Here is a 26901-nt window from a genome sequence, read left to right as displayed (position 1 = left end):
ATCGATAAGATCCATAGATAATAATGAATATTAACGATATTAATTAATTATGATAGTAATCTCCTCCATTTTCCTATTTGAATTTTATTTATAGACGTACAGCGCCATCTTTTGACATTGACAGTAACTGCTTGAGATATAAAACCTTTTTTTATGTACTTATTATTTTTAATTAATATTTAATAAATTGAATATATTTTAATATATGAAACACTTAATTATTATACTTTATCTGTGTAATTTGTCATCTATATTGTAATAGCGCATCTTTATTTTTGATCCTAACATATTGAGTGAAGTAAAAATTATTTTGTAATTTAACAATGTTAACCTTTAATATATATATATATATTTATTTATTATAATTACACAATAATAATTTATTTAGTAAACGTCAAGAAATATAGCACTCTCTGTTGGTAAACAGCCTTCGTCAATAATGCCGAGTTGATTTCTGCTTGAATTGGAACGCGTAGGGGAGGGATGTTGTCATCTGTCAAATTTGGCCTTCAATTGCTAATGCTGATTAGTAGGGAATCTTTTGCAATTTGTAAAAGATTTTGCAATGTTTAAGTGATTAATAATTCGGATTCAATGGTGTGACGTACAATTAATCGAACCCTCGTGTTAAGATGACATCGAGGAGTAAGAATGCCGTACGGATTTACGAGTCGGAGATCGACAAAAATCGTGAGGATTCTAATTGGAAGAAGGTGGTTGATTTGGCTCAGCAGTTGAAGGCCAGGTCTCCGCAGCATGGTGAGTCACGTCCCTCTCTATGCCCCTGTCGTTATCTATCAGTAAATACAAAATTATTTGTTTAAAATTAAAACAAAACATGTGATCATGATGTACTGAATTGAACATTAAATTTGCTTTATCTAATGTAATTAATAGATAATTATATTTGAGATATCATAGGCGTGTATAGTACGATACACAGCGCTGATTAGTGTTTTCCATATAGCCATTTACCTATTCTTTAATAATATATTTAATTAATTTTTAATTTCATACATTAAATAACTAAGAGTAACTGAATACATGGAAAAGAATTCCTTAAGTAGATGGGTGTTTTTAAGACTTATGTTTTTAGTAATTTTTAGAACTAATAGGGAAAGATACATGGATTTAAATATTAGATTTAGAATATTTCACAGCCGTAGACCAGTGTATAATTGAAACTTGAACTTATGTGACTTCTGAATGCTGATAGACAGTCTGTGTTTAAATAAATTTTAAAATGAAATTTAATATTATTAATGAAATTATATAGTAACAGTGTATTATTATATTAAATAAATAGTATTATATTTATTTTTTATATTTATTATTATTATAAATGTTCGGGAAAATTATTATAGAATTTATATTTGATTAATATATGATACTTGTTGGTGTCATCTATTGAGCAAAATGGATAAAATGTTACTGGAGCGAAGTGAGACTTCGACGGTGTGCTACTGCGGTGATAGACATGAACTTCACTCACTCGCTCTCTGTAATTAGCAAACGAATCATCCTAATAAATATCTTATAATAAATTCATATTTCACAAAAGTAACAATAAACGAGTTATTGAAGAGTTCCTGCACCCATAAACTTTTATACACACAAATGGTGAAAGGTGCAAACAATACTATATTAATCAATTTATATGATAATAAAAAATAATAATAACTTTACGATTATTTTTTAACTCGCTTTTCTCTGAATGAGAAGAGATAGACTATTCACTCCTGGAAACTATGTCATTGACATCTTTTAAACTGTCTTAGATTAGTAGGAAACATCTGTAAAATATTTATTTTGTATATTTTTTGCAATATGCATATTATTTGTATTATTATTAGCTGTTAAAATACTTTGTTGAATGAGTAATAAACACAAGTGCTAGTTAATGTTATGATTACAGAAATGATATAATCTAATCAACACAGAAATATAAACTGACTTCAACTTTGCCTATCATCAGTCTTTGGTAATCAATGTTGCCTATCATATCAGTATGATGAGAGATGGCTAAAGTCTTCAAATTCCAAATGATAAAGATAACAATATGATTGGTAATTAATCCTTCTTTCTTCCACTCAGGGTTTGCTAGAAGAGAACACTTACAGAGTTAAGCTCGCCTATTGTATATTTTTATTTAATATAAATTATATGAATGTAAATTTAGTGTAAAAATAAATAAATAACAGAGAGATTAACAAGTTTGTTTTGTTTATATTTGTATATTTAAATGATGGATAATAGAATAATAATAACAGATAATTCCAACCTAATTCTACCCCCTTGCTCAAAATATTTATACTAGTAATAACTTTAATAACTTTATAAATTACAAATACAATAAAGATTATATATTAATAATTTAAAATGTTTATTTTTTACAAAATTCTATTATTAATAAATAGGAAAACACTTACCTAAAAATCCTCCTTAATAAAAATTATTACCTGTGAAATTCAGTATGCATAATACTGGATTTAATTTTATTTCAATTATTTTTGAGATATAAATGAGTATTAATTCTGAATTAACATATATACTTATTCGATCTGAGACACCAATAAATGTACTGGGGACAGAAATCATTGGAAGGAGTTGAAGGAGGCCTTTGCCACAAGGTACTCTGTGCTATGAGATTTAATTTGATGGAAATTATATATATATATATATATATATATATATATATATATATATAATTTTGATAATATAATTTTATTAATTCATTCTAAAAAATAATATAATTATAATACATGGACGCATGTTTTACAAATAAATATATCTTGAATCTTGAATATATAATTTATTTTAGTGAAAAAAAAAAAATATTATAATGTATGCATGCAATATTAATTAAAATCACAAAGCAAATTTTGTATAATATTAAGCACAGAATAAAGGCTTCTTTATCTTAACATATATACTATTTATATCCACATGGCCATTGTCATAGAATATAGCTAGTAATTGCGAATCCAATTTATATGTTTGTAGTATGTTCCTATATAAATTTAAATACACTATTTCTTCCTCAGAGAGTCTCTCCCACTTCCTCATCGGTGAAGGGAAGCTAGAAGGTTACTTAGCGGAATGGCCACCATCCAAGGAAAACATAGAGAGAGCACAGCGGGAGTTATCCGATGCTCGTGGGTACCTCACACTAGCGACTGACGAGGCGGGCAAGCGTGCTGGCGTATGGTTGGACGCGCAACTCCTACTTGGAAAGCTTAACTATGCCTGCGGAGCTTATGATGAAGCCTTGAAACATTATAAACTGGTTGATTTGAACACATTGACAGAGAAAGAGTTACCTGTGTAAGTATGCAAGTAACAGTGAGTTTGTATCTCTAAACTATTATTATAAAGAGGATAGATTTGTCATTTTTGTTTGTATTGTTTTTACCCCATACTTATCTAATTTAAAAAAAAAATTACACATTTAGCGAGTAATATGGGCTGTTTTTTATTAAAAAAACCATACAAACCCAGGTTGGGTTGTTAGTTATGAATAAAACCACAATTTAACTGCAGCAGAAAGTACTTTTTCTCATTTGCCGCTTACAATATATAACAACAGGTCACAGACCCAGAACATATAATTTTTTTACCTAATAATCTCTAAATATAGTACATTACTGCAGCGGCCAGCAACTGAGGCATTGATGGACGAACGTGCAAATGTGGGCCGAGGCGTAGACGAGGTACACCTCGTTGCTGGCCGCTGCAGTATTGTACTAATACTGTACCAATTTTATTATGGAAATATATATTTTTCATTTTATTTTAAAGTTTAGAACATATTCACTGTCCGGGCTTTATCTGTTTTTCCTCTTGTCCTGTACAAGTATATTTGTGTATGTTGTACATAACTTTTATAATGTACCCATATCTTATCTTATGGGGTCAGCTAAGCCGTTGCACGTCGACCCATCGGGATCTTTTGTGCTTCCCCCTACCTTATACCATCATTTCATAGATCCTATGTGTTACCCTAACGATATCCCGCGGTTTAAGATATCTGTAGTTCCCTGGCTCTGGATAGGCCGTACCCAGTAGTCTCGTATTGTACCCACATACTGTTAAAATAATTTGCAAACCGATATCAGGCCGACCTGAGAACCGTTTCAATTATGTAGCTGTAACTATTATGTTAAGCAAATACAGTGTTTGATTATCGTATAGAATTAAGTTTAATCTTTTTTTTTATTTTTTTTTTTATATAACTTAGAATGGCAAACAAGCTGACGGCCCAACTGATGGAAAGTGGTAACCGTCGCCTATAGACATGAGCAGTACCATGGACATAACAGAGTATACTGTTTCGCCCATGATACCCCCCGTGCGTTGCCATTCCTGAGGACTCAGGTGTTATTCCTCTGTACCCTGTAAATTCAAGCCATATCCCACCCTTCAAACCGAAACACAGCCATGCAAACACAACTGCTTAACGGTTGAAACACGAATGGGACAGAGGTTCCCATGCAATCGACTTTTGTACAAAGTCTCCCTCTGGTCATATAGATATGTACTATTTTTGATGCCTCTCGAACTAATTGCTGTATTTTTATACCGCTAAGGTGGGAATCAAGCATACGGCCCACCTGATAGTAAGCGGTTACCGTAGCCTATGAACGCCTGCAATACCACGGGTATTACGTGCGCGTTGCCGACCTTGAAGAAACCTCTTTACCCCCCTTTTGAAGTACTCCATGCTGTAGGCTCTTGGGAAAACTTCGGCAGGGAGCTCATTCCATAAACTAAGTGTTCGTGGGAGGAAACGTCTCTGGAACTTTTTTTTTAATGGGTGATAATGGAATGGTAACCCCACCCGCGCTATTGGTATACACCGGCGGGGGACCAGTGAGGGATGATAGGTGAGGATGAAGCAGGTTACTTAGCCCATCGTGACGAATTCAACAAGAATTGTTCACGATGGTTTCCATGGGGAACCACGTGGAGGTCGACCTGACCTGTTTTTATCACAATTTTAGTTTAATTCCAAAGATTTCAACAATGACAGAATTCCTGATCAGCAAAGCGTTAAAATTTGATAAGGCGAAAAAGACGAATTGACCATAGCCTACGTCCTCCATCATCCTAAACATGTATGACATATTTTGTGACACTGAATGACTGATTGGAGCTGTTAAACCGTCTATGGGTAACAAAAAAAACTTGCTTTCACATTTATAATATAAATAAGATTATACTTGGTCACCAATTTGTTTAATTATTCACAGTTTTACATAATATGCATATACTAGTAGGTATAACGTGTCATAAGCATTGAACCTTGGAAACGTTAATTTCCTTGTTATTATGACACGGTACAAGGTTTTGTATTATTACAATTGTACAAGTATATATTTAATACACTAACAGATACATCAACTATGTACAATATCAAAATTATATTTTTCAAAAAGATAATCTCTAATATATAAAATTCTCGTGTCACGGCGTTTGTTATCAAACTCCTCCGAAACGGCTTTACCGATTTTTATGAAATTTTGTGTGCATATCGGGTAGGTCTGAGAATCGGCCAATATCTATTTTTCATACCCCTCAATTATAAGGGTGACCCACTCCTAAATATTTTTTTTTGTCAATTTTTTTTTTTATATATTAATTTTATTATGATTTAGCGTTGAAAAATACATACAACTTCAAATTTTCACCCTTTTACGATCAACTCCTGTTTTTTAATCGCGATTTTTATATTCCGCAATATGGTTGCAAGATGACAATCGAATATAATAATTGTAGTACGATATATTTTCATGTATAGTTCTCGAAATAATGTATATGGTAAAACAACGTATGTCAAGTCAGCTAGTATTATATAAAAGACAAGATATTAATTTTTTTTTGTTGTGTATAATCTACCTGTTTTTACACCAGCCTCCATTAAGAACAATAGCAACAGTCTCTTCTTTATTTATGTTATGCTTCCCCCACTTGCATCATTTCTCTTCATACACGCCGATTCTAAAGACCAAATATCATCAAATAGTATATGATTTATTTGAATATTGTAAGCATATTTCAAATTTCTTCTACCCCTGAGGTGTTTTGTCAATTGCTAAATCAAAATGTTTAAACAAATTCTTCTGAAGAATTTAAACTCTTTTTTTTTATACCACTGAGGTGGCAATCCAGCACACGGCCCTATGAACTATGAACGCCTGCAATACCAGAGGTATTATGCGCGCGTTGCCGACCCTGAAGAAACCTCTTTAACCCCCCTTTCGAAGAACCCCATGCTGTAGTCTCTTGGGAAAACTTCAGCAGACAAAACTTTCCTCCTAAATAAATAAATTCCGTAATTTAACTAAATTAACAAAAGCACCTAGCTACAGTTTAATCTCATCACACACCATTTTACATATTGATAGCTGCAGGGAGCAGTAGAGACTTGTTCATAAGTAATTTAAAACATAATTCAAATGCATCGTGTGGGGTACCAACATCAATCAAGTTTAATAAATGTGTGATAAGTCAGCGTGTAAACAAACACAATGATTTTACTAAGTTATTACATACATACATATCTGTCACGCCTGTCTTCCATTAGGGTAGGCAGAAACAATGGAACGCCAAATGCTTCGATTTAAACAAACCTTTTTCGCTTCTTCCACATTCATGAATCCTTTCACACACGCTCGCCGGTTACGGGTACTTTTAAATTGGCCCTTCTTCAGCACGTCGCCTATTTGGTCGACATACGTCCGTCTAGGGCGGCCCCTACCGACATCTCCATTCATTCATGCTCGATAAATCTCTTTCGTAATTCTTCTTTCATCCATCCTCTCCAAATGACCAAACCAACGCAACATTCCTTTTTCGATTTTTGTCACTACATCGTCTTTCAGTAAGTTATTTGTATATAATAATCAACTACTTATACTTAGTCTGCCTACCATACAATGGGGGGGGGGGGGGCATTGTAGGATTATTGGTAATGCGGTCTATTTGACCCATTGCTAGGAATACACCCTATTAGGTCGACCTCCACGCGGTTCCCTCTGGAAACCCTCGTGGTTAATTCTAGTCGAATTCGTCACGTTGGGCTAACTGGCCTGTCTTTTCATCCTCATCTGTCACCCCTCACTGGTGCCCCGCCAGCGTACCCGATAGCGCAGGCGGGGTTACAATTCCATTATCACTTATTATCCTACAATCGACTTGAATATTAATTTAATAAATCATAATAGAGATAGATAATTCATTTAATATATTTGAAACGTTTTTATACCCTTTCAGGCGGAGTCTACGCATCGTAGCGGAGTCGTACGCTATCAAAGGACTATGCCTCGAACAGAATGCAGGGCCGGCTTCGACCAGCCGGTACAAGCAGGCCGAGAAGGAGGCAGAAATGGTGAGATCTTAAGAATTATCTTGGCTTTATGGTGTTGTAAAATTTTGTAATTTATGTGTTATAAATAAAAGTGGAGCGACGTGAGAGATAAGTGCAAGGATAGGAGCCTGCGGTAATTGTATCTATCATGAGAAAGTTCTTTACAGTGTCTATATACAAGCTTAAGGTCAGCAACTGTAGGCGACGCACTACGATTTAGTTTATTTTATTACTATTTGTACTTTTTACTTGTATACCTATATAAATGTACCCACTTATAGTTTTATTATTAATACAGTCCATTATAAATAAAAATTAAAAATACTGAGGGTACGCACTTTACTTATAAATATTGAATTACCTTTTTCCTTGATTTAGTGTGTGCTCTGACAGTGCTTAGGCAACATCTAAAAATCGGTTTTTTATTTCGCATCCTTTATAGTAACTTTGTCTTACTTTTTAGTCCTGTAATTAACTTTACGTGCTACAGGCAAGGTATTTTGAAGAATATATCGTCATAGTGGTAGAATACTGACGGATCTTTATATGTAATATTCGTCAGATCCGTCAGTATTCTACCACTATGACGCTTTTTAAATCTGGAGATAGGAGTGACCCAATAAATTATAGACCTATATCCATACTCCCAGCACTCAGTAAAATTTTTGAAAAAATAATCCTTATGCAACTTGTCAGTTATTTCAATTTAAATAATTTAATCCACAATAGTCAATTCGGTTTTTCCAAAGGTCGTTCAACTACAGACGCAGGTGCAGAGTTGCTTAGACACGTATTTGCTGCATGGGAAACTAAAATGGATGTGATAGGTGTTTTTTGTGACCTTTCTAAGGCTTTTGATTGCGTTGATCATAATACATTGCTAAAAAAACTTGCTTTTTATGGCGTCAAAGACAATGCTTTAAATTTAATAAAATCTTATCTATCTGATAGAATACAGAAAGTGAAGATTAGCAACGCTACGTCTGACGGGTCACTTGTGCAAATGGGTGTACCTCAAGGATCTATTCTCGGTCCATTTTTATTCCTAGTTTACATTAATGATCTCCCATATGCCATGCAGGATAGATGCGGCATAGTATTGTTTGCAGACGATACTTCATTGATTTTTAAAGTTAATAGAATGACTAATAATTATGACGATGTAAATAGTGCTTTGCGGCGTCTCCTGCACTGGTTTACAACTAACAATCTTATGTTAAACGCTAAAAAAACAAAATGTGTTAATTTCTCTCTATCTAAAAGTTTTAATACTAATTGCAATATTAAATTAAATGACGAATCTCTCGAATTCATAGACTCTACTGTCTTTCTAGGAATCACACTAGATAATAAAACACAATGGGGTGCACAAATTCAAAGCCTTGCAGCGAAACTAAGTTCAGCAGCTTTTGCCGTGCGTAAAGTTAGACAGTACACTGATACTGATACTGCTACATTAGTCTATTTTAGTTATTTTCATAGTTTACTCTCTTATGGAATATTACTATGGGGAAAAGCGGCAGATATTAAGAATATATTCATATTACAAAAACGTGCCGTTCGAGCGATCTACTGTATGAAGAGTCGTGACTCATTAAGAGAGAAATTCAAAGAGGCAAATATTCTCACCGTTGCTTCTCAATTTATATATTCAAATATTCTATATGTTCATAAAAATCTTGACTTATTTCCAAAAAACAGCAATATTCATAATATTAATACTAGATTTAAAGACAAACTTGCTGTCCCCAAGTATCGTTTAGAAAAAGTTAATAGGTCTTTTATGGGAATAGGTATAAAAATTTACAATAAGATACCAAAGGATATGTTGGAATTACCCTTAAATAAATTCAAAACATCTGTTAAATCATATTTACTGAGCAAAGCCTATTACTCACTAAACGATTACTTGAATGACGAGTGTGCATGGCAATAGTTGTTCATGCACTGAATTTTCATTTAATGTTAGACATAGACACCTATATAAATATACATTGTAAATAAACTGGCTTTAAAAAAAAAAAAAGTAATTCAATTGAGTTTCTTGCCAGTTCTTCTCAATTGGATCTATATACCGAACTGGACGGTAGGGTAAATATAAAATTATAATGTACAAATTTGACGTTCATAAGCGGCTAAAATGTCCTACATGAATAAATGATTTTTGAATTTGAATTTGAATTTGATATAATATTGATCTCAAATGTATTGCAGGCAGTCAGTGGATGTAAATGGACCATGTCCAGCAGTGGACGGGTAATGGCTGATATGATGATGATGGTATATTATTGAAGGGAAGAAGTTAACGAAGTTAATAGATGTAGAGTCAAAATTTTCAGATATAATATTTTTTTTTTCATTCAACTTAGAATGGCAAACAAGCTGGCCTACCTGATGGAAAGTGGTAACCGTCGCCTTATTTGGCATTTTCTTTGCCTCTAACTCGACTATGGACGAAGGTAATTCTGTACCACCTACCATCTTGTGTTGCGGAAGCTCCATGCCGGAAATTACTATAACACAATGTAAAGTCCGGCGGGAGTTACTATCCTTAGATGTTCATAAGTCGAGTGGGCCAGACGGTATACCGGCAGTGGTCCTAAAGCAGTGTGCTCCGGAATTGTGTCCTGTATTAACGCGTCTCTTCACGATCTCGTACTCCACAGGGCAATTTCCTTCGACATGGAAGACCACCCTTGTACATCCTGTACCTAAAAAGGGCGATAAGTCGGACCCTTCAAATTACAGACCGATTGCGATCGCTTCCCTTCTCTCTAAGGTGATGGAGCGTATAGTTAACGCACAGCTGTTAAAATACCTAGAGGATCACGATTTATTGAGTGACCGCCAATATGGCTTTCGCCATAGTCGCTCAACTGGTGACCTCTTGGTATATCTTACGCACCGATGGGCATCAGCCATTGAGAGTCAAGGTGAGGCGCTTGCTGTCGGTCTTGATATTGCAAAGGCATTTGACCGGGTCTGGCATCGGGGTCTTCTATCGAAATTGCCCTACTATGGACTTCCCGACAGCCTCTGTAAATGGGTCGCCAGTTTTTTATCCGGCAGACGTATAAAAACCGTTGTAGATGGTTGCTGCTCCGATAGCATGGATATTAACGCTGGCGTCCCGCAGGGCTCTGTGCTGTCCCCAACGCTGTTTCTACTGCATATTAATGATATGTTAACCTTCGGTAGCATTCATTGTTATGCGGATGACAGCACCGGGGATGCCCTTTATACGGGTCGTACCAATGTCTCCCGTTCCATCGTGGAGAACAATCGTGAACAGCTTGTGTCTGAAATCGAGAGAACACTAACTGGAGTCTCTGATTGGGGACGACAAAACTTGGTCCAATTTAACCCCTCTAAGACACAAGCTTGCGCGTTCACCGCTAAAAAAAACCCATTTGCTGTGGCCCCACAGTTCCAAGGCACGTCTCTTAACATCTCTAAAAGCATTGGGATCCTTGGTGTCGACATCTCTAGTGACGTACAGTTCCGTGACCACCTCGAAGATAAGGTGAAGCTGGCATCCAAAAAACTCGATGTGCTCAATAGAGCGAAGCATTACTTCACGCCGGATCAGCGACTAATGCTTTACAAATCGCAAATCCGGCCACATATGGAGTATTGCTGTCACTTATGGGCGGGAGCACCTAGATACCAGCTTGAACCCTTCGACTCAGTGCAACGACGAGCTATGAGAATTGTCGATGATCCCATGCTTGCAAGCGGTATCGAACCCTTAAGTCTTAGGAGAGATTTTGCCTCACTCTGCGTGTTCTACCGCTTATACAACGGATTATGCTCAGAGGAATTATTCAATATGATGCCTACGGCCACTTTCTATCATCGTACGGCTCGCCATCGGCAGGGAGTTCACCCTCATACCTTACAGCCTAAATGGTCGCGTACAACGCGGTTTCAGAGATGCTTTCTCCCACGAACACTCAGGTTATGGAATGAGCTCCCTGCCGAGGTTTTCCCGAGAGACTACAGCATGGGGTTCTTCAAAAGGGGGTAAAGAGGTTTCTTCAGGGTCGGCAACGCGCGCGTAATACCTCTGGTATTGCAGGCGTTCATAGGCTACGGTAACCGCTTACCATCAGGTGGGCCGTATGCTTGTTTGCCACCTCAGTGGTATAAAAAAAAAAATAGATATGAGCAGTACCATGGACAGAACAGAGTATACTGTTTCACCCATGATATCCCCCATGCGCTGCCATTCCTGAGGACTCAGGTGTTATTGCTCCGTACCCATTAAATTCACTCCATATCCCACCCTTCAAACCGAAACACAGCCATGCAAACACAACTGCTTTACGATTGAAACACGAATGGGTCAGAGGTACCCAAGCAAGCGACTTTTGTACAAAGTCTCCCTAGTCTAGTCTAGTCTCATGGGTGCACATTACATCACATCACATTAGAAACCTCTAAATTTATCAGTGTTTCTCTACTATATTATGCATGTATTATACATATAGACCTTCCTTTTGAATCACTCTATCTATTAAAAAAATCCGCTTTAAAATCCGTTGCGTAGTTTTAAAGATTTAAGCATACATAGAGACGGACAGACAACGACAGCGACAGCGACTTTGTTTTATACTATGTAGTGATGAATTACGCTGAAGATTACAAAGTATTAAGTAACGATTGATGATTGTCAAGCTATGGTGAGACCGATATGGTAGTGCTACAGTCTAAATAGACACATAGTAATACTACCAGGCGTCCAATGGACATTTCAAGACAGAACGTGTCCTGAAATAACAGTCTATTAGTCTGGACATTATATTAAAGGCGTCGATTAACGGTTATTTCTTTGTAGTCGAAAAATATATTTAGTGTATTTTTGGTTACCGATCTTTAGTAGCATATGTACCTACCAACGCGTGTAGTCGTCGCAGATGGTTTGTCAAGTGTGTTCAGCCATCTGCACCACGTAACGAAGCATAAATTACTGTCGCTGATCTTCCATCGACGGAAGATCGGCGACAGTAATTTATGCTTACAATTTGATTACAATTTGTTTTATTGTCACCGCGTCATATAGTCGGACTTTTAATTCGATGCAGTAAACCGACAGTTCCAGTGTTGCAGGTTATTATTGTATATTAATATTTTTTTATTTATGGGCATAAATAAAAAAGAAACGAGATAGGTAGGTTTTTTCTTGTCTTGTTTTTGTTGTAATCACCATTTTCCTACCCTTATCCCAATTATTATTTGGGGTCGGCGTAATCTGGTTTTATCGATATAGGCTTGGATTTGGCTTATAGTTTTACGACCGGCCACCTGCCTGACGTCAACCCTCTTTGGGAATGCATTTGTTGGTGGTTTTCACCACCTACGGTTTGTAGGAAAGGATTGAGGGGAAAAAGGGAGGGAATGTTGGAAATGCGTAAAGGAAATTAATAAATGAAATGAATAAGGGACTAATGTGGGAAAGGAAGTTGTTGTAATGAAATAGTAATAATTATATATTACTTATAGAATTATAACTTTATAGGTTTACGCTAGTGAAAATAGTTCGTTTTTAAATGAATGAAGTTAAATGTGGTAACGTTATTTTTAAAAGTAACTTTTTTTGATTGATGATAACGAAATGGTAACTCTCCCAGCGCTATCGGTATACAGTGGCAAGGCACCAGTGAGGAATGATAGGTGAGGATGGAAAGACAGGTCAGTTAGCCCATCGTGCTGAATATACTAGGAATTCAGCACGATGGTTTTCAGGGGGACGACGCGGAGGTCTACCTGATAGCGTATATTGTTAGCAATAGGATTACTAACAACTCCTTTTGCCCCCTTTGAAAGTGACATTAGCTCATGTCAGTTTACTGCATCGAATTAAAAGTTCGACAAGAGATGATCAGCGATCGAATATCGGCTGAATGTGGCGCTAGTCGTAGAGTGTGAAGTGAGCGGTAACCGGCAAGTAAGTGGCGGCGGTTCCGTAGATCCGCAGCTTCGAGGTGGCGTCGGAGTTGACGCTGCTGTACCTGCAGCGCGCGGGCGGCGCGGGCGGTGCGGGGGGTGGGGCGGGGGGCGCGGGCGGCGCGGGCGCCACGCTGGAGACGGCGCTGCAGCGCGCGCCCATCCTGCACATGCGCGCCGCGCGGCTGCACGCCGCCATCGACAGGTGCCTGCCCCTCCTATCCTACGGCATCTGTAACCCGCTTACTAGCTCTTTCTCGTAACTTTGTTATACAAAGAAAATTACATCTAAGTTTACTGTAAATTTATGAAACCCCTCACAGTAATATTATTAGTGGGGGGAGGGGGGGGGGCAATAAAAAGTCATATTTGTGTTTTACAACACATAAGGCAAACGAGCATGCGGCTCACCTGATGGTAAGTGACTACCGCCGCCCATGATCGCCCACAACACCAACGGCATTGCAGGTGTGCTGCCGGCCTTTTAAAAAGGAATACGCTCCTATCAGTCCGGAAATACAGCTGCTGGAAGTTGATTCCAAAGAGTGGTCAAATGAGTGTCCAACAACATCTTTAATCCATGGATTAGTTTTCTGATAGCGCTATTGGTTCACTGTGTTTATTTATTTTTTCTCGGGTTTTATCAAAACTTTGGACAGGGATGCTAGAAGGACCAAAATTGGTCCTACTAGTTGAGTTTAGTAGACGAAGTGGTGGCGTTGCGTGCGGCAGGTACCGCGAGATGCTGACGGCGGTGGAGGCGCCGGCCACGCAGGCGCTGCGGCTGACGCTGGCGCGGCAGCTCGCAGAGGTGCTCATGCGCGGCGTCACCGGCCAGGTACGCACCGTGCGCGTGCGCATACACGCACTATTGAACTATAATTATAATACGCATTATACTTTATCGGTATTTTTTACTACAAATATCAATAAACTACAGGAAAAGTCTAAAAAAAAACGTGTTGTAAATTTTGTTTTATTTTTTTATTTTGTTCCTTGTATATTAATATCTAAATATTTTATGTGTTAGGTATATAAAGCACCAGAAAAGGTAGCAGTACCGCAACAAGGCACGCTGAGTAGGCGGCGAGAGGACCACGTCTCCGAGGGGCCGTGGAAACCGAAAAAGTACGCTGGAATCAATCAGGTTTGTTTATAACTTTACAAAAAAATTCTACAAGTGATAAGTACTTCGTGAATTTTATTGCTATGACTGTGGATAGAGAGGCCAGTGGCATTTAAGGCACATACATTTGTAATCACTTTACTTCTTGTATGAGATTTTGCAATGATTTTACTCATAATTTAAACTTTTTTTTTTTTAATATTTCAATGGTTTGTACTGGTATTTGGAAAGCTTTGTTTAATTTAAGCAGTAATTTAAAGGCTGTTATTATACTATGTTATTGAAATTTTTTAAATGTGAATATAATCTATGTTTACATTATGACCTAACTTAGAAGTGTCCCTCGAGGATCACTATTGGGGCCTATGGTCTATTTATATATAGTTAATGTGGTAAATTAAACCAAAATGCTGTTAACAGATTATTTTCGATATTAAAAATATCTACAATGTATGTCCTATAAGTAAATCTAAAATGTTTTAAAAAAGTATAATAAGCTTAATTATAAATTCTCCTTTCTACCTTGTTCACACTGCCATGCTTCTGTATTTATTGTGTGTACAACATACATACAAACAGCGTTCTCAATATTGTATGTACAAATGTAAAGTTCGTGCCGTGCAACGAGTACGAGGAGGTGGTGCTGCTGCTGCTGGTGGGCGAGGCGATGGCGGTGCGCGACGCCGTGCTGTCGCAGAGCGCAGAGTTCGAGGCGGCGCGCGCGCACGCGCTGCGCAACGCCGTCGCACTCGTCGACCTGCTCGCGCTCGCCGCCACGCGCTGGGGGCAGCTGTGCCTCGTGCTCGAGGTACGTCCCGCGCTCGTCGACCTGCTCGCGCTCGCCGCCACGCGCTGGGGGCAGCTGTGCCTCGTGCTCGAGGTACGTCCCGCGCTCGTCGACCTGCTCGCGCTCGCCGCCACGCGCTGGGGGCAGCTGTGCCTCGTGCTCGAGGTACGTCCCGCGCTCGTCGACCTGCTCGCGCTCGCCGCCACGCGCTGGGGGCAGCTGTGCCTCGTGCTCGAGGTACGTCCCGCGCTCGTCGACCTGCTCGCGCTCGCCGCCACGCGCTGGGGGCAGCTGTGCCTCGTGCTCGAGGTACGTCCCGCGCTCGTCGACCTGCTCGCGCTCGCCGCCACGCGCTGGGGGCAGCTGTGCCTCGTGCTCGAGGTACGTCCCGCGCTCGTCGACCTGCTCGCGCTCGCCGCCACGCGCTGGGGGCAGCTGTGCCTCGTGCTCGAGGTACGTCCCGCGCTCGTCGACCTGCTCGCGCTCGCCGCCACGCGCTGGGGGCAGCTGTGCCTCGTGCTCGAGGTACGTCCCGCGCTCGTCGACCTGCTCGCGCTCGCCGCCACGCGCTGGGGGCAGCTGTGCCTCGTGCTCGAGGTACGTCCCGCGCTCGTCGACCTGCTCGCGCTCGCCGCCACGCGCTGGGGGCAGCTGTGCCTCGTGCTCGAGGTACGTCCCGCGCTCGTCGACCTGCTCGCGCTCGCCGCCACGCGCTGGGGGCAGCTGTGCCTCGTGCTCGAGGTACGTCCCGCGCTCGTCGACCTGCTCGCGCTCGCCGCCACGCGCTGGGGGCAGCTGTGCCTCGTGCTCGAGGTACGTCCCGCGCTCGTCGACCTGCTCGCGCTCGCCGCCACGCGCTGGGGGCAGCTGTGCCTCGTGCTCGAGGTACGTCCCGCGCTCGTCGACCTGCTCGCGCTCGCCGCCACGCGCTGGGGGCAGCTGTGCCTCGTGCTCGAGGTACGTCCCGCGCTCGTCGACCTGCTCGCGCTCGCCGCCACGCGCTGGGGGCAGCTGTGCCTCGTGCTCGAGGTACGTCCCGCGCTCGTCGACCTGCTCGCGCTCGCCGCCACGCGCTGGGGGCAGCTGTGCCTCGTGCTCGAGGTACGTCCCGCGCTCGTCGACCTGCTCGCGCTCGCCGCCACGCGCTGGGGGCAGCTGTGCCTCGTGCTCGAGGTACGTCCCGCGCTCGTCGACCTGCTCGCGCTCGCCGCCACGCGCTGGGGGCAGCTGTGCCTCGTGCTCGAGGTACGTCCCGCGCTCGTCGACCTGCTCGCGCTCGCCGCCACGCGCTGGGGGCAGCTGTGCCTCGTGCTCGAGGTACGTCCCGCGCTCGTCGACCTGCTCGCGCTCGCCGCCACGCGCTGGGGGCAGCTGTGCCTCGTGCTCGAGGTACGTCCCGCGCTCGTCGACCTGCTCGCGCTCGCCGCCACGCGCTGGGGGCAGCTGTGCCTCGTGCTCGAGGTACGTCCCGCGCTCGTCGACCTGCTCGCGCTCGCCGCCACGCGCTGGGGGCAGCTGTGCCTCGTGCTCGAGGTACGTCCCGCGCTCGTCGACCTGCTCGCGCTCGCCGCCACGCGCTGGGGGCAGCTGTGCCTCGTGCTCGAGGTACGTCCCGCGCTCGTCGACCTGCTCGCGTTCGCCGCCACGCGCTGGGGGCAGCTGTGCCTCGTGCTCGAGGTAAAGGCCGCGCCCAACTCGAAACATTACGAACACCTTCACACATTGTTGTAATTCGTATTACAGTGGATTTCGGGTATAACGACGATCAAGGGCCCACTCTATTTTCGTCGCTATATCCGGAACTCATTACAGGCAAGGATAAAGAGATATAGACATGTACATATGTATAGTTTTTTCTTCGCCCAAATCAGCATTGTTTTCATCGTTTTTCAATTTTGAAACGATTTCCGCCTTTTCCTTAACAGAGAACGTGCGTCGAGGCAGTCACTTATTCAAAAGTTAACTGAACCATAAATTCAACATCGAAACGTACACGTTTCTCTACCTACTTAGCTGATAGCTATAAACAATAAGTAAAGGTCTCCATACTTTCTGACCATCTGTGTGGATGTAATCAAAAGGTTAGAGATGTTTGTAAAAAAAAAAGAAATTTTAGTGTCTCTTCGGCGGCCAACTTCGGTCGCAATATTTGCATGGGACTTCTAGGAGTTTGTTACAAATGATTCATTAAAAACAGCCTCTACACCCGAACTCGGCGTTACATCCAAAGTCGCTACAGCCACACGAATTTTGTACTAAAATATGCTTTAAGTTGAACGGACATAGATTTAACGTCGCTATAGGTAAACGGTCGCTACAACCAAGGTCATAATAGATGAAATCTACTGTATATATATATCGTATACTACGGTCGCAGTCGCTGGAGCGCGCGATGAAGTTCTCGTTCGGCTGCGCACACGTGTGGCGGCAGCGCGCGCTGGCCACGGCGGCGGCGGTGCCCGCGCCGTCCGCGCCGACGCCCGGGCCGGCCGGCGCCGCGCCGCCGCACGCGGCCGGCGGCGCGGCGTGGGCGGCCGGCGTGCGCGCGCTGGCAGTGGCGCGCCGCGCGGCGCCGCTCGTGCCCACCGACGCGCCCCTGCGGCTCGTCGCCGCCGCCACCTGCTACCACATGGGCTGGGTGAGTGCGTCCGTGTCGCAAATTACGCGTCATATTAAAAAGTTCTCGACATGGGAAACTAGCAACAGTGCATGTTTGCTATAACCGCTGTACTGTTGTAGATAGAAGACGGCATAGAGCTGGCGGAGGCGGCGCTGGCGATAGAAGAGGAGCAGCAGGGAAACATGCTGGCGCGCGCCTGCCTCTACTGCGGCATCGGACACCAGATGAAAGCACAGGTAACTAGTTGTTGAATCACTATTAAATATTACTTCGTTTTATTTATTTATTTATTTTATTTTTATTTTTGTGATACAACAACAGATTACAAACAAAACTTTTAACAATAGAATACAACAATAGCATTATAAGTTTGCAATCCAATTATAGTTGTACTCAACATTCACAGAGATGAAACAAAATAGGTTAATTTTTACTACAAAAAGAATTAATGATAAAAACTAGATACAAAACAAGAATCAAAAAGAAAACTACCAAACTATGCATAAAAACTATTAAGTTATCAATGTATGTAAAGTGCTTCGATACAATGAAAATTTCTGATAGAATATGTCAATATCCGATTTACAATCAATGTCGTTGTACAATTTGCACATTCTGTATATTGGATTATTATGTGACACATTATTGTTTGCGAACGGTATAGAAAAAAGTTATTTATTTATTCATAGGAAAACCAGGGCTACACTACAGCAAATAGATACAGTTTTAGGATAATAAAATAAGCCACTAATAGGTTTTCACAAATAGCAACAATATAGATACAAGGCGCTTTACACAAAGCAACAAAAATACGAGTTACCAAAAAAAGTGAACAAACAAGAGAGAACAAATAAAAACAAATAATGATAATAATAAATTATAAAAACAAACAATAATAATGATAAGTAAAGTACAAATTAAAGATTAAATGTAAATATTTGACCAAAATGTGGCATATTAAAACTGACTATGAATAAAAAAATTGCTTACTCGGTTGGTTTCTCACTGATATTATATTTTTTGAAAATAGATCGATAATAAGAGTTCTAGAAAGAGTATTAAAGTTGTATATTTATCATGTATTCATTTTCTACGTATTCTTTTTATTTATATATTAATAGATATATTTGCTATTTTTTTTTTAATTTTATCTCCATGATTAGATTCTATGGAAATAATTTGTAATAGAAAATTCAATGTAATCTATAGAATTTATAGGTGTTATGATTGACAGAAAACAAATTGTCGCATCGAGAAAGAAGCCGCGAATGCGACGAGTCTGAAGCTACTGCAGCGGGCGGTACAACTGGACGACAACGACCACTTGGCTTTCTACTACCTCGCACTACAGTACATGTACCTGGGCATGCTGAACGATGCTATGGTGAGATTTCAGTGACAGTATTTAATTTTTACAGTTCAGTTGCTTTTTAGTGGAGAGTCATTTTGTGTACGTATGATAATTGTGAATATATATATATATATATTTAAATAAGTAACGAAATAAACTTTATAGGTGCTATATTGAAGTAGGTATTTATAAAAATAAAGTTGACTTTATTTAAGAGAACTTCCGATCGACGGGCAAACAGTGGTGCTATTGCAAAAAATAATTTTCTAAGTCTCGAATTTCGGCGGGTTTTTAAATCGACGTGTGCCGGTTCTCTCGGACCCGCTGCGAATAGAAGTTAAGGTGCAGAGATCGCTAGTCGATCGGCGACAACGGTGCTGCCCGGATCTGTATCTCTTCTTATGTCCTAAGTTTTTTTTTTTTTTTTTTATACTACTTAGAATGGCAAACAAGCTGTCGGCCTACCTGATGGAAAGTGGTAACCGTCGCCTATAGACATGAGCAGTACCATGGACATAATAGAGTATACTGTTTCGTCCATGATATCCCCCATGCGTTGCCATTCCTGAGGACTCAGGTGTTATTCCTCTGTACCCAGTAAATTCACGCCATATCCCACCCTTCAAACCGAAACACAGGTATGCAAACACAACTGCTTCACGGTTGAAACACGAATGTGACAGAGGTACCCAAGCAATCGACTTTTGTACAAAGTCGCCCTCTGGTAAAAGTTTCGGGGGATCGTGGGGATCGGGCCCGGCACGTGTGAGAGGTGAGGTGACGGGAGTGCGCGGGTTGCAGGACGCGACGCGCGCGTGCCTGGCGGCGCGCGCGGAGTGCGGCGGCGCGCTGCGGCTGGCGGCGGCGCTGTGGGCGCGCGCGTGCGCCGGCCCGCGGGCCGCGCGCGCGCGCGCCGCCGCCCGCCTCGCGCGCCTGCACTACCCCGCCGCCGAGTGGCCGCTCGCCGCGCTCGCCGCGCTGCAGCTGCACGGGGAGGGCGGCGAGGTACCGCGCCGCACCGCATCACATCTACTGCACGGGGGGGGGGGGGACACCTCGCGATTGTCCCTGGAAACCATCGTGGTTAATTCCTGATGAATTCATCACGATGCGCTAACTGGCCTGTTTTCATTCTCATCTATCGCCCTTCACTGGTGCTCCGCCGGCGTATCCCGTTAGCGCACGCGGGGTTACCATACCATTTTTACACATCAAAAAATAAAAACATCTAGTACACAGCTCTAATACAGTCTTCCCTTGTAAACGGGAGCTCCTGAATACCAGCATAGTCTTCTTATTGTGATCCAGAACAAGTTAACAAGCAATATAATATCAAACCCCTTAATTTAACGCGAGGATGCTTCTCTTCTTCCGCCTTTATAATGGATTGTATTTGAAAGAACTCTTCGGTATGATGCGTACGACCACCTTTCACCATCGCACTGCTAACTATCAATAGAGAATCCATCCTCACACTTTAAAACCAGAATTGTCACACACACATATATATACATACAGAAGAGCTTCCTACCACGAACACTCTGGTAATGAAATTATTTGCCCACCAAGACTTTCCCTAGAAACAACAACATATATTTCTTCAAAAAAAGCGTATTAAAATTTCTTAAACATTGATAACGCACACGTAGCATTCCTTATTGTTGTATGTTGTTGTGTTACAGGCATCCATAGACTATAATACTCCCATTTCTGCAATTTCAATACAAAAATTTCAATATTATTAACTAAACCCAAGTCTAGTAAAAATTCCTAATTTTATCTCGTTTAAATGCTATCATTCGCAGGCTGCCTTAGCGACGGGAAAGGAACTGTTGTCGTTGTTAAATAGTTTCGAAGAGTCAGACGTGGAACACAACGGGTACACGGAGCTGGACGCGCTCTCCGACGAGATGCACGCTGACGACACGCACAGCATCAGGGACGCCGGTACGTTAGCATAGCGATACGAATATTGAATGAAATTATTCAGTTGGCCTTGTCACCTATAATCTAGAATAGTATCGTGGATATCACGCACGCATTACGTGCCGGCGCTACATTGGCCATGAAGGCACGTACAGCGCAGCGGCGGCGGCTCACGATTGCCAGTCGAGCGCCGCACGACACGGCAATGGATATTGCGTTGCGCGATCGCCACGTCCCGTAGCAGTTGTGAGTAATGTTTAATGGTGGATGGATGCAGCGTCGCTGCGGGCGTCGTCGGCGGGCGTGATGCGAGCGGAGCGCGCGCTGTCGGAGGGCGCGTCGTCGGCGTCGGCGCCGCGCCGCTCGCCGCGCGCCGAGCGCCGCGCGCACGCGTGGCTGCTGCTCGCCGACCTCTGCCTCAGGTACGGCCGCGCGCGCAGCCCGCGCTGCGGCTAAAACGCGCACTAAGCAAACACCGACACTTTCTCAACTTAAAAAAAAATAGTCCTTCGAGCCCCATTATAATGTCTTTTTTTATTTCTAGCAAAAAATAAAGTATGTATTTAATAGTGCAAGTTGATGCGTATTATTGATGACCAAATCGTTTCCATCGTAAATAATAAGACAAAATGGTCCTTCGAGCCGGATTTTTAGATCTAAAAAATTATTGTATGAATTTAGTGGTGTAAATGTAATGCGTACTTTGTGAAAGACCGAGTTGTTCTCAAAAAAAGACGATGGTCCGATCCTTCGAGCCAGGTTTTAGAAACTTTTAATATTAAATTATGTGTCTAAAATACTTAATAGATTGATTATAAGCATTTTGTATCTCAAATGTGTGAATATGTTGTAATAACTTGTTAACTCCCAGGATGGACCGCGTGAGCGCGGCGGCCGGCTGCGTGGCGGAAGCGGCCGCACTCACACCCTACAGTCATCTAGTCTTATATACGGTAAACGCTTTAAGATTACATTATATACATTTCATCAATAAATAACAACGAGAACATTTTGCATATAGAAACTTGAATATTTTAACGAAGTTCGCAGCTGTTGTTCCATATGTAAAGTGGTGGTTTGTTGTGGTCGCAGCGCGGGCTGGTGCAGGCGGCGGACGGGTCGTGGGCGGAGGCGCGGCAGAGCTTCCAGGACGCGCTGGCCGTGCACCCCACGCACCTCGACAGCATTGTCCAGCTCGGTACGTACACTGTATCCCGTGGTTCCGCCCGCTTGAATCAGTACATTAAGTATCCTATGTGCTAAGTTAGGATATAACCCACTCATGTACCTAATTTTAATCAGATCTCCATCCCTTTAATCACATCCCTATGTAAAGTGTACGCGGATCTTGAGGATTCTTTAGATAAAATATATATAATCGGATTTAAAATCTCGTTTTTGAAGTTTCTTGTGAATGGCGACTGTTTTTATTAATTTAGCTGTTCATGTAATTTTTTTTTTTTTGGAATAGATGTTAGTGATTAATATTTTATATAGTGTGACTTAGAGTGGTAAATTGTATGTAATTTTATGTATTACATTCGGGTGTGGGTCGTTGCGTGTTTGGGCGGTAAAAAGTAACCTATTTACACTATTTGCTCTGCAATCTGCATACAAGGCTTGGACTACGGCTCGCACTAACTCGGATCCTGGGATCACTGATGCAAAGCGGAAATTAAACGCTGCTTCGAGGCACAGTAAGAGAGTTATTGCCAGAGCTAAATTTGAATTTGTGGGCGAAATTGGTAGGCGACTATCAAGCCTACCTTCTGGTAATCGTGCTTTCTGGTCGCTTGCCAAAGCCGCCCAAGGAAACTTTTGTCAGTCGTCTTTTCCACCACTTCGGAATTTGAATGGTAACTTGGCCTACAGTGCTAAAGAGAAAGCCGATCTATTAGGTAATCTCTTTGCCTCTAACTCGACTATGGACGAAGGTAATTCTACACCACCTACCATCCCGTGCTGTGGAAGCTCTATGCCGGAAATTACCATAACACAATGTAAAGTCCGGCGGAAGTTACTATCCTTAGATGTTCATAAGTCGAGTGGGCTAGACGGTATACCGGCAGTGGTCCTAAAGCAGTGTGCTCCGGAACTATGTCCTGCATTAACGCGTCTCTTCACGATTTCGTACTCCACAAGGCAATTTCCTTCGACATGGAAGACCACCCTTGTACATCCTGTACCTAAAAAGGGCGATAAGTCGGACCCTTCAAATTACAGGCCGATAACGATCGCCTCCCTTCTCTCTAAGGTGATGGAGCGTATAATTAACGCACAGCTTTTGAGATACATAGAGGATCACGATTTATTGAGTGACCGCCAATACGGCTTTCGCCATAGTCGCTCAACTGGTGACCTTTTGGTACATCTTACGCATCGATGGGCGTCAGCCATTGAGAGTCAGGGTGAGGCGCTCGCTGTTAGTCTTGATATTGCAAAAGCTTTTGACCGGGTCTGGCATCGGGGTCTTCTATCGAAATTGCCCTACTATGGACTTCCCGACAGCCTTAGCGAATGGGTTGCCAGTTTTTTGTCTGGCAGATGCATAAAAACCGCTGTTGATGGTTGCTGCTCCATGGCATGGACATTAACGCTGGCGTCCCGCAGGGTTCTGTGCTATCCCCGACGTTGTTCCTGCTGCATATTAATGTTATGTTGTCCTTAGGTGACATTCATTGTTATGCGGATGACAGCACTGGGGATGCCCATTATACGGGTCGTACCAATGTCCCTCGTTCCATCGTGGAGGATAATCGTGAACAGCTTGTGTCTAAAATCGAGAGAACGTTAACTAGAGTCTCCGATTGGGGACGACAAAACTTAGTCCAGTTTAACCTCGCTAAGACACAAGCTTGCGCGTTCACCGCTAAGAAAACCCCATTTGCTGTGGCTCCACAGTTCCAAGGCACGTCTCTTAACATCTCTAAAAGCATTGGGATCCTTGGTGTCGACATCTCTAGTGATGTGCAGTTCCGTAGCCACTTCGAAAATAAGGTGAAGCTGGCATCTAAAGAACTCGGTGTGCTCAATAGAGCGAAGCATTACTTCACGCCGGATCAGCGATTAATGCTGTACAAATCGCAAATCCGGCCCCACATGGAGTATTGCTGTCACTTATGGGCCGGAGCACCTAAATACCAGCTTGAACCTTTCGACTCGTTGCAACGACGAGCTATGAGAATTGTCGATGATCCCAGGCTCACAGGCGGTATCGAACCCTTAAAACTTAGGAGAGATTTTGCCTCACTGCGTGTTCTACCGCCTGTACAGTGGATTGATTTATATAATTGGAAGGGATTGTTAGCAATGGGGATTAGCGATGTCTTAACTAGCAATATATTTCTATCAGATAGATTTCTATGTGGGCCTTCTTGGAAATTGTTGTAAATTCCATGTCATGGTGAGATAACTGACCTGTCTTTATCTTTACCTATTGTTTTTCGCTGTTTTTTTTTTAATAGTTGATAATGGAATAGTAACCCCGCCTGCACTATCGGTATACACTTGCGGCGGGGAGTGATCAGTGAGGGATGATAGGTGAGGATGAAAGGTAGGTCAGTTAGTCCATTGTGCCGAATTCAACGATAAATTAGTCACGATGGTTTCCAGGGGGAACCGTGTCGAAGTCGACCTGATAGGGTATATTGATAGCAATGGGGGCTAAGCTCCTCATTACTAACAATCTCTTCCCTTCGCAGAGGCGGGGTTTTCATTTCATTATTATCTGGTAACTGGTGAGACAGCCAACTGCCGGTGATGTGGGGGGAAGGGATTTTTAGTGATGCGGATTATTATTCTCATTGCTAATAATATACCATAACAGGTCGACCTCTCCGTGGTCCCCCCTGGAAACCATCGTGCTGAATTTTAAGTGTTTCAAAAGAATTCATCACGATGGGCTAATTGACCTGTCTTTTCATTCTCACGTATCATCCTTCACTGGTGCCCCACCAGGGTAGCGTGGGGTGAGTGGTGGGTGGCGGTGACGAGGGTGATGTATAGAGGTGTGTGGTTGCGGGCGGTGCAGGCGCGGCGTACTACGAGCTGGGCTGGCTGCGGCTGGCGGAGCACGCGCTGCGGGCGGCGGCGGCGCTGGAGCCGGCGCGCGCCGACACGTGGCGGCGGCTGGCGCTGGCGCTGGCGGCGCGCGCCGACCACGCGCGCCGCCGCCGACTGCGCCGCCGCGCGCGCTCGCGCTGCACCCGCGCGCGCCCGCGCTCGCGCTGCCGCCGCCCTAGACCACGCCGCCGACACGTGGCGGCGGCCGGCGCTGGTGCTGGCGGCGCGCGCCGACCACGCCGCCGCCGCCGACTGCGCCGCCGCCGCGCTCGCGCTGCACCCGCGCGCGCCCGCGCTCGCGCGCGCCGACCACGCCGCCGCCGCCGACTGCCGCCGCCGCGCTCGCGCTGCAGCGCGCGCCCGCGCTCGCGCGCTGCCGCCCTGACCACGCCGCCGACACGTGGCGGCGGCTGGCGCTGGTGCTGGCGGCGCGCGCCGACCACGCCGCCGCCGCCGACTGCGCCGCCGCCGCCGCTGCACCCGCGCGCGCCCGCGCTCGCGCTGCACCCGCGCGCGCCGGCGCGCTCGCGCTGCGGCGCGCGCCGACCACGCCGCCGACGCCGACTGCGCCGCCGCCGCGGCGCGCGCGCCCGGCTCGCGCTGCCGCCCTAGCGGCGGCCGGCGGTGCTGGCGGCGCGCGCCGACCACGCCGCCGCCGCCGACTGCGCCGCCGCCGCGCTCGCGCTGCACCCGCGCGCGCCCGCGCTCGCGCTGCCGCCCTAGACCACGCCGCCGACACGTGGCGGCGGCCGGCGCTGGTGCTGGCGGCGCGCGCCGACCGCGCCGACCACGCCGACAACCTCGCCAGCTCACGGTTTGCTCTCGGTCTGGTAAGTAAACACTCCTTGGCATTGATCACAACTGGAACAGAATTAGACTAGACTGCAGTATGACTACACTAGACAGTGATATTTCACCAGACCGGGAACGAACCGAAATCAATATTAACATAAATCAGATCTAACGAAATATAACAACGTTGAATTTTGTATATCGATTCACAGAAACAGTTTTCAATATGTATGGTTGAATAATATCAATAGTAAACTGGAATGTTAGCCATGAAGTAAACTGTATACTACTAAACAACTAACGCCTTTTTCTACCTGAATTTTAAATTTCTTGTCTACCATCTAAACCAAAATACAAACCATTGACGCATATTTTTATTATTACAAATTTTATTTCATTATTAACATTTCAGTTCACTATTGGTACACTCTTTAAATAAAAAAACAAATGTAAAAAATTATTCAATTATTCATAAAAGAACATATCGTCATAGTGGTAGAATACTGACGGATCTAACAAATATTGCATATAAAGATCCGTCAGTATTCTACCACTATGACGAATTATGAATCTAACTTTGACACTTAAACTTAAACTCAAAAACAAGTATAAATTCTTTCTAATGAGAGAAGTAAGAACGAAATTAAGACCCATACTTCCCCCATATTCACACGCGTCCCTCGCGTACAAACAAACAACATAAAGTATGTAAATATGAACACTAGTCAGTAAAGAGTACATTCCCTTACAATAATCACTTGACAGTATAAACATTCTGACACTTGACACTTTCACTTGACACTTAATAAATTATTAAAAATATATTTCACACAGTTTATGAAAAATGTTGTCCAGCGACAATCTTTACTTTATGATTTCTAACATTTACTACTCTGTAACTTCTACTCTGTACAAGTGTACCATA

At 43.2% G+C, this 26901-nt stretch overlaps 1 protein-coding gene across 1 annotated transcript; it reads left to right on the top strand.

The window, feature by feature from the left end:
* Window positions 1-360: 360 nt before the first annotated feature.
* Window positions 361-26065, top strand: LOC113510897 (uncharacterized). Its single transcript, XM_052899635.1, has 17 exons — window positions 361-759; window positions 3045-3324; window positions 7273-7387; window positions 13336-13517; window positions 14045-14150; window positions 14343-14459; window positions 15049-16902; window positions 17603-17863; window positions 17965-18081; window positions 19080-19229; window positions 19998-20201; window positions 21002-21143; window positions 21400-21544; window positions 21994-22075; window positions 22215-22320; window positions 25153-25310; window positions 25364-26065. The coding sequence occupies exons 1-17, from the start codon at window positions 633-635 to the stop codon at window positions 26063-26065; spliced, it is 4848 nt and encodes a 1615-aa protein (XP_052755595.1). The 5' UTR covers window positions 361-632.
* Window positions 26066-26901: the final 836 nt, after the last annotated feature.

Source organism: Galleria mellonella, unplaced genomic scaffold (genome assembly GCF_026898425.1).
Source record: "Galleria mellonella isolate WM207_F2 unplaced genomic scaffold, CSIRO_AGI_GalMel_v1 utg606, whole genome shotgun sequence".
Lineage (NCBI taxonomy): Eukaryota > Metazoa > Arthropoda > Insecta > Lepidoptera > Pyralidae > Galleria > Galleria mellonella.
This window is presented reverse-complemented; position numbering and strand designations above follow the sequence as displayed.

Excerpts from the sequence above, each read along its gene's own strand:
- LOC113510897 (XM_052899635.1), top strand. The coding sequence starts at position 633 with ATGACATCGAGGAGTAAGAATGCCGTACGGATTTACGAGTCGGAGATC. Across the intron at positions 13,518-14,044 it reads CTGCACGCCGCCATCGACAG|GTACCGCGAGATGCTGACGG; the intron begins GTGCCTGCCCCT and ends TGCGTGCGGCAG. Across the intron at positions 18,082-19,079 it reads GACACCAGATGAAAGCACAG|AAAACAAATTGTCGCATCGA; the intron begins GTAACTAGTTGT and ends TATGATTGACAG.